Source organism: Antrostomus carolinensis, unplaced genomic scaffold (genome assembly GCF_000700745.2).
Source record: "Antrostomus carolinensis isolate BGI_N321 unplaced genomic scaffold, ASM70074v2 scaffold11290, whole genome shotgun sequence".
NCBI classification, from domain to species: Eukaryota; Metazoa; Chordata; class Aves; order Caprimulgiformes; family Caprimulgidae; genus Antrostomus; species Antrostomus carolinensis.
Genome location: NW_010286487.1, coordinates 18500 through 29800, shown reverse-complemented (window position 1 = coordinate 29800; position 11301 = coordinate 18500). Strand labels below are relative to the sequence as shown.

General features: G+C 35.8%; 1 protein-coding gene across 1 annotated transcript in view; it reads right to left on the bottom strand.

The window, feature by feature from the left end:
• The window catches only part of LOC104528866 (ryanodine receptor 2), a gene marked incomplete at both ends in the record, with an annotated part of 85074 nt that overhangs the window by 56605 nt on the left and 17168 nt on the right, over nt 1-11301 (bottom strand). The window contains 7 exons of the mRNA XM_029086223.1: nt 297-386; nt 1024-1102; nt 3376-3539; nt 4350-4490; nt 8387-8477; nt 9798-10018; nt 11045-11214. Of these exons, the coding sequence (XP_028942056.1) occupies nt 297-386; nt 1024-1102; nt 3376-3539; nt 4350-4490; nt 8387-8477; nt 9798-10018; nt 11045-11214 (956 nt within the window). The remainder of the gene's footprint in view (nt 1-296; nt 387-1023; nt 1103-3375; nt 3540-4349; nt 4491-8386; nt 8478-9797; nt 10019-11044; nt 11215-11301) is intronic.

Sequence of the window (11301 nt, the reverse complement as noted above, 5' to 3'; positions counted from 1 at the left end):
TCCTGAATGACCTTACTGTAAAAATATACTGGCAATATAACACTTCAGTTTCACCATAAGTTATGCCATGTAAATTTAACTATGAGAGAAAATAGGTTGAGTGGCCTATTTATTGTATAATAAAACCCTTCTGTCTCTTTCTGAGTTTTTAAGGAAGGCAACAATCACACATTAGCTGATGTACTCAAAATCAAAATATTTATTTTTTTTAAGTGATGTAAACACAAGGTGATATTTTTGCAGTGAATGAAGCAATCTTTCAATCACCTTGGATCAAGAATGAACAAACTACTTACCTTTTCAGATAGTAATTTATATTGTTTCATTAATGGTTGCACTTTTGCAGATTCAGAATATGTTTCACCATATGTCCATCCGTTGGCAAACTGAAAACAGTAATAGTAAGGGAGAAAAAATGTGGAAAAGCAAAAAAATTATGAAAAATCCTATTTCTACTGGTACAAAGGAACCGAACATTGCTTCTGCAGGGCTCTTCTCCTAAAATTTCCTTTCTACTATTTTCTCAACCAGCATCAATATTGTCTACACATAATGAAATTAATCATATAGCATGCCATCTTTTTGAAAATTAATGATTACTAACATGTCATTAGCTAACATGTCAATACCTTTTTTAATATTTATATAGAGCAGAATACTGTGCTACAGTTGAGAAACTATTTTTAATACTGGCCACACTAAGAGCACAAGGGAATAAAAACCCTAAAGAAGTTTTTTGGTTTAAAAATTGAAATTTCAAGTAAATAAAACTCTTAAACAATTAGCGAGTATATTTAGTAAAAATTCAACAACAAAAATAATGAAACACTATTTTGAAATACTCATGTGCAGTTACAGAATTTTTCCCCAAAATGCATTTCACGAAAATATAGGTTTATATCTTACTTACGTAACAACTTGTAGCATTATGAAAAATAATAATATCCAGAGTAAAATACTTTAAAGATTAAATGGACTCCAATAAAAATTCTGATTTTGCTTTAACAGGAATATAGATTTTACCTTTTCCATTGACCATTTGTCATGAGAGTGTTCTGCATATTTGTTAATAAAATATTCTAGCTTCTCAGGGATTGTAATGCTGAAAGTGAAGAGAAAAATAGCCATTATATCACACATGCTAAAATGTGAGTGCTTTTTTTTTTAAGAAAACTTTCAAATAATTAGTAGCACATACATCCACTCAGAACATCTTACTGTGCTCTATTTCCTTGCATACAGTTTTCTCCAATTCCCAGTTAAATCAAGAAAAAAATCTGAGTTATTTAATGGGCACTGAATGAGAACCACAGCTGTCGTAGGAATTTTACTTCGTCAACACACATATGTGCAGGGAAAAATCAATAATGATACCAAGCACTCATGCTTTTTGTCAGATATTTCTATTCCTAACATTCATTTTCTTAAGATTAAAGATATAAATATGACCCACAGTTTCAGAAATATGGTGGTCACTTATTGCACATGTCCATTAGAAACTAAGAGTTCTAACAGTCCTTTTTGAAACACATCTATATCCCTATAAGATTTATCATATGCTTGAAGCACCATAACTTATGACATCTCAAAAGTTATAGCTCAAGGCTTTCTTTTCCAACAACCCAAGTGAACATTAAAAGTATTTAAATCCTTATTAAAAATAGAAAAAAACCACAAATAAATACACTAGCCCTTCAACAGGTGTACAAGACAGTGCAGAAGGTTTGTTAACAGTAACGGAAAAGCAGCTATCCTTAACTGCCAAACAAGCATTAGAGACAGAATCCTCTTTCAAAAATAATTTACCAAATATAATTATTTTTCTGTATATGTATTCCTACAAATGAAAGGCAATTAATTGCTTCTTGATCACTTATGAAATAGCAAAAGCTTCCCTCCTAAAACAAAGAATTTCAGCAGCAACAGTGTTACAGTGCCACCTACTGCAAAGTAGGAGACTGGTTTTTAATCTTCAGTCATAGAGTGAAAAAAAGCAGAAAAGTAATGCAAAATTATGTCAGAGTAACAGTTTTTAAGAGACTAACTGTACATAACGGCCACAAAATATTTAGCATGGTCATCTGTGTTTTTTTATTGTTTGTAAACGTGTTTTTCGAGAGGAACTCTACTAATGTTATAGTACTTTGAATAATTTCAGAAATGCAACAAATTTACAAGTAAAATAAGGTCATATTATCTATAGCTTCATATAAATAGGTCTAGGACTAGTAAGTAATGAGATGCAGGATTTCATTGTTAAAAGAATATAGGATAGGTTGGAAGTGACACTGATAAAAGTAGTGCTTTCATTGTATTAAATCATCACAGAATTGTCAACTCCTGTGGCAATGAGATGACTGAAGATTCAGGTAATGTTAAGTAGCATTTTCTGAGTTTTTAAAATATATTCTGACTATCTACAATTTTCTTCTGAAATAACACCAGATAAAGTCATCTTTGATTAGTTAAATGCTAGTATAATATCGTTACCAAATTTTGTTAAATGTTCATATATCTTAAATACATCTCAGACAAATGAATTTTAATGGCCATTGATGGATTTCTATATTCTAGTTTAGATTATGGCTTTTAATACCATATTTCAATGTGCATACAAGTATTGGCATTCTGTGCAAAGGCATCAGTCTACTGATGTCATTCTGTGTTCTGAATGTTAATACAGACAGAAGGCACACAAAGGCAATTGAAACAAATGTCTTATAATTGACATTTTTCAAGATCTAATGCATAATGACACTGCTCTAAAAAAAGAGAATGGGGCACTGGCTGTAGTCAAAAATCAGGGCGAAAAAAATCCATTCAGATGTTTCATGTGGCTAGTGTAATTTAAAAAGCATGGTCAGAGTCTGACTTCCTAGAAAGAATTAAGATCTTTCTGCTCAGTTCCCCATTATTCATATTTTAAAAAAGATTAGATGAATTGGTGATCATCACCATTTTCTGTAGGTACACTATCATTCACACACACTGGAATTAGTGTCTTGGCACATGTTAATAATGATGGGAATGATGTAGACTAGTCTACTTTCTCTGCTCCTGAAACATGCAGGTTTATTTGCAGCAGACATACAAAGCTAACTGGACAGTTCTATCTGCAGGCTGCAAATGCATTAAAAAAATTCTAGGCTGACTAAGAAATTGGGCATGTAATTGGATATTTACTGCTTTATATGATTTAAAATAAATACATAAATAAACAATAAAAATATAAAGTTAAAGTCTCCATTTTATCTAGAAGGTAAGTGTCAGAACAGAATAAAAGTGGTAAATCCACATCATACCCAACAACAGACTCCATCTCTCTTTTACACATTCATGATAAAAAATTCTAGTTGCAATGAAATAATTCCTTACTTTGATGTATCAACAGGTTGAGGATTAAAGTTCCCATCTGAATCCATCGAAGACTGTTTTTCCATCATATTGACATAATTTGATTCCATATAGTCTGGAGGTAAGGCCCCTGCAACTGCGCTCAAACAAGGCAAAGCCAATTTGAACAGTTCTTGTTCATACTTCTGTGGAACATGGGATAGAAAGTGAATAGTGAATGGAAGCTATCAACATCACTGCTGAAACTGATACAACTATATGGGAAACCAAGCAGCCACAGAATGGCTTTCTTATTCAGTGTGAAATTGAATTTTTGTTCTGAAAGTAAAGAAAAGTGACTGTCTAAAGCATATTATATGCTATAGATAAAGCTAGGATCAAGTCGTGCTCTTGCAAATGTAAATGGTAAAAGTATTTACTTCACTGGGAGCAACATTAGGCATTTTTAGATGTCTGGGAAGAGAACATAGTGCAGGAATATGCATAGCATTTCTAAATACCTAGATTTGAAATGAAACTCATGAAATTTTAAGCAGGTTGGTTCTGGACAGAATGAGCAATAAATATGTATAATCAAGATGTATAATAAAAATTTTGTCCAACATAGGATTGAGTCAAGGGTGATGAAAATACAACTACTAAGCAAAGAACTATGTTCTTGGTTTAAGGGAGGATAGTGTATGAGGTAGAAAAGGTGTAGCTTTTAGTCACCTGCAGATGCTTGAATTTGCTTTTAGGGCTCTGAAGTGTAGTTGACCTGTACAGATACACCTCAATATTACTTCATTAGCTATGTAATTTTTTTTAATGAGTAGACAAAATGGTATACCTCTGTTAAAAGAGAAGCTTTAATGGTAAGATTTAAATTCACTATATTTTTCCCTCTGAAGTGGATAATAGAGTGTTCATAAAAGCTGGGTAAAAATGACAGATTAAAGAAAAAATGTTACCAAGTAAGGCTTTTAGAGTAGTAGATGGATATTAAAATGTATTACCTTTTGAGACAAAGCATCAAAAATACCCCAGAACAACTTTCTGGATAAATGAAGTTCTTCTTCTGAGGCAGCACCAAAGTTACCCCATCCACCCGGTAAACAATAATACTTCCAGCATCTTTCATAATGATTTGTCAGCAACTAAAACAGAACATATTTTGAAAGCAAATCAAATATAACTGTTAATGCTCTTCTTCCATTCTGACACTTGACCATTACACAGACACTGACAGAAAAATTTGTAACTTTTATCAAGAAGCCATGTTGTGTATCTATTCTTTAAATCACTGGTGGATATACACAGAGAATGAGTAGTTCTTTCTTGTAACGTCAGTGGCATAGGCAAAAAGCATGTAACGGCCAACACCACAAGTACTCTGACAGCTCAACTGAAGACAAGAATACACTTCCATCTGTGTGCCGCTATTCCAAACACTGCTGCTTGGTGGATAATATAGTAGAACCATGACTTCACCTAGTTCCCAATTATTATTTACATGTCAGAGCTATTCAACAATAACTCCCAGTGTGACTCATCTCTCCTGTGAGTTGTAAAACCTGATATCAGTCTACTCTCCTGTCCTCTATTACAATTAGCAGAAGAGCTTTATCCTGTCTCCCTCTCTTTCATTAAATACATATCTCAGGGATACTTTCTTCTTACATTGTTACAAGATTTCAGATTATCAGGGACTCAAATGGTGCAAGGACCTGCTACTGGGTATTTGCCAAACCAAAACATCACAAATTTTATGCTTAATGTGTCCTCTACGTTCCTGAGTCACAGACAAGAAAAGGAAAAATTATCATGCATCACAAAAAAACACCAATCTATATAATGCATTTGTGTATCTTCAGATTTAAATAACCTATTATTATTTAATTACTCTTTAAATTGTCAGATTATTTTTTAAAAAAAGGAGATAAGAACTTACATGCATATATCATTGTGTTGGGTTGGCAGTGGGGGAGTGCGTTTTTGGTAGCGGGGCAAGGGCCACCTTGTGAGAAGCTTCATAAAAGCTCCCCTGACTCCAAGGCGTACCCCACTCAGCCCAGGCTGAGCCAATTAGCAATAGAGAAAGACTCTGTGAATCCGTATTTGTGATGGGAAGGACTGTCTTGAAAGGAAGAAGGTGGAGAGAAACTTGAACAAAAGAGGACCATCAGCCTAAACAAAGAGAGAGCTTTGTTGCCAGGAGGAAGGAGGAGGAGGAGGGAGAGGACAGAGAACCTCAGACACCTGGTTCAACTGCATGGAGCAAGAGAAGGCAAAGGAGGTTTCCTGCAGCCCATGGAGGTTCAGTGGTGGAGCAGATACACGTGTAGGCTATGGAGAACTCCACACTGGAGCAGAAAAGCTGAGCCCAAGGACTGAAATTGAGACCCCAAGAGTCGCTCAATGCCAGAGCTGGGGTGGACCCTCAGAGCTGGGGGGTGAGGTTTTGCGCTGCACCGGAGACCTGTCTGCAGTCTGTGGATGTCCCCATGCCAGAGCTGAGAGCTGTGTCCAAAGAGCTCTGTGACTCCACGGGAAGCTCACATTGGAACACTTTGTTCCTGGACTTTCATGCCGGGAAGAGCAGCAATGGTGAACTTACTGCAACCCCCATTCCCTGTCCCCTGTGCCGCTGTCAGGGAGAAGGGAGAGAAATCGGGAGTAAAGTGATTTGAGCGCAGGAAGATGGGAGGGGTGGGGGAAGCTGTTGTTTCACAGAATCACAGAAAGTTAGGGATTGGAAGGGACCTCGAAAGATCATCTAGTCCAATCCCCCTGCCGGAGCAGGAACCTAAATGAGATCACATAGAAAGGTGTCCAGGTAGGACCTGAATGTCTCCAGAGAAGGAGACTCCACAACCTCCCTGGGTAGCCTGTTCCAGTGCTCTGTCACCCTCACTGTAAAGAAGTTTCTATGGTTGTTATGTCTCACTGTGCTACTCAGATGAATAGCAACAAATTAAATTAATTTTTCTTCCCCAAGTTGAATCTGTTTTGCCTGTGACCATAACTAGTGAGTGAGCCCTCCCTGTCCTCCATCCTAATCCGTGCCCCCTTTGTTGTGACTCCCATTCTGTCTCACCAGGTGGGGGGAGTGAGTGCAGGACCACAGGATCCTACTGTTGGTTAAACCACCACAATAATGTAAAAAGACAGTTTTATCATTCATATAGAACCACAGGGGTCTCAGAAATAAGAGTCTAAGATGTATTTGAAAATGGTTTTTTCCAATCAAATTCTATTATACAGTGGCCAAACTTCAGGTTTGCTTTTGGACAACATGTGAGTGCTAATATATACATATAAATCTTTCAATCTAAGCAAGAGTGAAGGCAGGTTTACTCTTACAGAATAGGATTTAAGAGGAAATAAAAACAAGGCAGCCTTATTCCAGAAAGTTCACACAAAATTACACAGGAAAAGCATCACAAATCTCAATTCACATTCTGCCTAAACTGAGGTAATTTTTAATTGTAGAAATCAGTAAAGGTATTCACAGTAGATCACACTCGATTCTGATTTAGCCTTCATGATTTCCTCCTGTCTTCCTATTCAAAACTACATTTTCAGATGCATGATTAACTTGTAGCTGTCTCTTTGGGCTACTACAACCTGTTTGCTAGCACAAACCCATAAGGAATATGCATGGTACTTTCAAATCAGAAACACATTCATAGATATAAGTAGGAGTTTCTTGTTAAATCACTGAAAAATCAGTTTACTGTCAGTGAAACTTTTGAAAAGTTCTAGTTCTATCTTCAAAGAGTTCACTTTCCTCAGAAGCTCCTATTACTTGTCCAGGTGCCAATGGACAAAATCATTTGCCCATGCTAACACAATGGTTCTTTTTATATCTATATTATCCTGAAGCCTGACTTGCCAAAAGGGTTTAATTATTTCCTTCCTGTTCAGTTCAGCAATATGGGAAAGTTAATGCAGTCATGATGCTCAGGATCAAAAAACCCGATATCCTAGATGAACAGATCTCAGGGAGCTGGGGTTGTTCTTCCCCTCAAAAAGCCCCTGAAGAACCATAGGCACACAGGGAGCACCAAGTTACTATTTGGTTTTTGCAGCATATAAAATGTCATAATGAATTAGAAAGGTCTCCTTCAGGGCACTATACTAAATTTTCAACTGCTTTTCTCACATATAGGCACTAAAGAATGGCAGCTCTGGCGTTTTTAGTTTGATTGAGTGCTTCCTTGGGGGGACAACCAAATTACTAAGTCCTTGGCAAGGGAAAGACCATGCAGCAAGTCCTGGCTTTGAGACTAATGATTTAAATTCCGCATCTGAGATCAGAGACCATAATCTAGTAGAAGTTTGTGTAATTCTCAGGAGTGTTTTCACAAATAAATCAGATGTAAAATGCAATTAATCCTGATATGTGCCTTTAAAGCATAAAGAAATATTAAATAAGAAAAGATGAAATATCTTGTTCAAAGTTGTGGTGGGGAAGCATTAGGTAAGATGGGAAATGATATGTTTCTTAGAACTGCTGATGAAATCTGAGGAATCTTTAAGGAATATGTGATCTCAGAAAGGGTAAAGCACGTTTTTCTTGTGTATTAGGAATCAGAATCCAAGGATAGAGAAACCTTTGGGGGCTGAAAACAAAATGGAAGATTACTGAAAAACATGTATTAGTTAGATTTCCAAGCGCAAACTACAGAAAAATAGTTTGTTTTCCAGGAATGGGGAAAACCAACATAGTGGACAGAAGTAAGCTACATCCAGGATATCAGCTGCTATCTTACTTTGTGCACTGGATTCTGCTTCCAGTGTTTTTTTTACTGTTTTCATCTAGGATTAAAAAAATAACAGAGATCATTAAAGGAGAAGCAAACATTAGACACGGACTTCACAATTCCGTATGGATGGATGTAAATTAGACTGAATTCCTGCCAAAGCAGGTCTTAGATTATTGCACAGTGGAAACAAGGTAACAAAGAAAGTAGAGAATACTCTCCATGCAAGTATTTTCTTTTGCATTTCGTTACAAGGAATGCTGTTGAATATTAAAAGATACTTTTACCTTGAGAGGCATCTTTGCATGTTCATTTAATAGAGGAACATCAAATACTAATCTTCTCAGCAAATGCTGCATCATGGAAGGTCGCAACTGCCTAAAAGCAGACAAATCATTTCAAAAGGGTGTACCAACATCGTTTCATGTAAATAATTAATAAATATATTAAAGCAACCTATCAGTTTTATGCCTTTAAAACTCTTCATATTCATTAAGTAATATGATTTTGGTTGTGGCACTAAAAAAAATGTGTCCAAAAGAAAGCAAACAAGTACATACCAAAGAAAACACTCCGAACAAGCTGAACATCAAATGCTTTAAAGAAGTAGAGAAAAAATCTAACCTATAGACAGAGAAAATCAGAAAAACCCCCTGCATTCTGCTATCATGTATTCTGACCAGTACACCTATGAGAAAAGGCTATAACATTAATTTCTTGCAATATATCTCAATGGCTTTTAAAAATATCCTAGAAACTAACAAAGACATAACAGCACTAACACTTCAGATGTACTAAACAAGACATGCAGCAGTGGGCACCACGGAAGGACAGAAAAAATAGGTATAGCATGTATGTTAGAATGGTATGGACGTTAAACCTTTCCAGATAAGTAGCAAATACTGGTCCATTTTATTGGTTCTTATCAAGGTAATATATGTATAAAATGGCCAATGTGATACATTTTAAAAAGAAATGCTATACAGTACTATAATATCAATGTCATAGCTGACACATTTCCACATTATGCAAAAAAAAAAATATGGTGAAATATTAAAAAACCCCTCTGGTTACTTGAAATCCTAACTGTTGACAACTTTAGTTAGAAATTGAATTCCTAAGCACCTAGTCAACTTCTGATAATTGAGCCTGTAGGCTTATAAAAAATTGAATAATAATCAGTTGGTTTTGAGACTGTAGATACCGAGACAAAATTTGTCCCATAGATTTCAATAATGAGGTGCAACAATACCATTGATTAGGTATTGAAATGGTATTGTTAAAGTCATTGATTAGGATTTGAAATGTAACACAAAATAACTAAACGTCTCCACAGAACTGTATCATCTACTGAGCATTAACCATACTGCCAACCTGTATAGCTAAAAGTATTTAAATAACACTTCAGTGTATGCACCATTCCACATTTCCAGAGCTTTGTCTTTTTGCAGTACTCCCTCTTAGTTAATCACCAAGGTTTTAATTTTAAAATCTTGGTAATATCAAAAAAACTGAGGACTGCATGAGTAATTAATAAAGTTGCAAATTGAATACAATGTATTTTAAAATATCACAATCATCTGCCAGAAAACAAATCTTAATTATACTACTGGTGGCATAGTTCTGCATTCTGTATTATAAATATCATAGGTTACTTTATCACTTATCATTCCTGTACAGGCAGGAGTATTTTCTTACCCACAGATAGACAGCAAACACTCTTCAATAGAATCTCGCTGAGCTTTGGTAAGAGAGCATCCCTTTGAGAGTCTGTACACAGTATGCAATAAGGAATCGATGAGGGAAGCATAGTGCTCTGTGCCAGCAAAAAGAGGAGCACATCTGGTCAACAGAGGCAAGACTGCTGTGCAAAGGTATCGATTCAGAGCCAAAGCCATATCTGTAGCACTCAAAGCAGCCTATGAATTAAATGGGACAGAAATTAGATTTGTCTCATCAAAGTTGTTACAAATTAAAAGAACTTCTTGTTTGTTTTTCTTTTGTAGTAGTTACAAAGAGGGTAATTTCCAAAACACAAAAATGTGGAGCTGATAGCTACTGGAAGCTGGAAGCCTAGGTTTCTTTCCTGCTTCTAAAGTCTCAGAGAAGGCTTTTGTTTTGGTTTGGTTTTAATGAAAGAAAAAATAAACAGTAAAGTTAGACATTCAAAACCAAAGAAAATTTCAACACTATATTAAAAAATGTCATAGTTACTTAACAGAACACTCCAAAATCAGATGATACCAGTCAAGTCTGCATTTTCAAAACTCAGTATGTTTCTGTGTTGCGATCAAACCCAAGTTCCAAGTGAGGAAAAAATCCTCACCTGCTCTTTCTTAAATAACATAATTATTTTCAGAAAAACATTGACATAAAAGATCAATAGGGAAATCAAAGTCGATGTCTTAGCCCTCATATAAGCTCTCTAAATCTGATCTTTCTGGATCAAGCCAGCTAAGAAAAACAAGATGGAAATAAGACTCAAAAAAAAAAAAAAAAAAAAAGCAGCAATTTTGAGGGGGAACTAAAACAAAAATTTAGTGATTTCCTAAATAACAATGTAGATGTCTCTAACAAATGCATAGATGTGAACACTTTCTGTATATCTCTGGAAATAGTCTCTCAGTTGCATGCTTCATTGGCAGCTTATCTGATTTTGATTTCATAGCACAAGTTCAGAAAGTCTCCTGGGGAAAGGCATTGCATATCTTATAGATACAAGTATCAATGGAGGATCTTTATAAAATAGAGAGCATCATTCTGGAGAATGTTTCTTGACTGTTCTTCACGTATTCTCACAGCTCAGCAGCAACAGGCAACTCATCCGGCATTTGAGAAAAGCAGAAGAAAACATGAAGAAACAAAAAATGTTTTCTGCGGGACGAAAAATGCTGCACTGTTCAGTAAAATGACAGAACTAATTAACAACAGACTCGAACACTTACTGTATCTAAAGAAGCAGCAGCACGAAGATCTGGCAGAAAGCCAACTTCAAGAAGGTGTAGAAGAAAATCCTGGTCCTCAATTCCATAGACCCTGTCAAGGAACAAAACCATGGCTGCCTTGTGATCTGGGCAAAACCCCGCAGACATGTCAGGTTCCACCACAGTACCATCTAAAAGGAAGAAATAAGACTTCAATGACAAGGATCATCCTTCACCAGTAGAATAGGCAGTCATGCAACTATTTGTCAGAGGTTCTG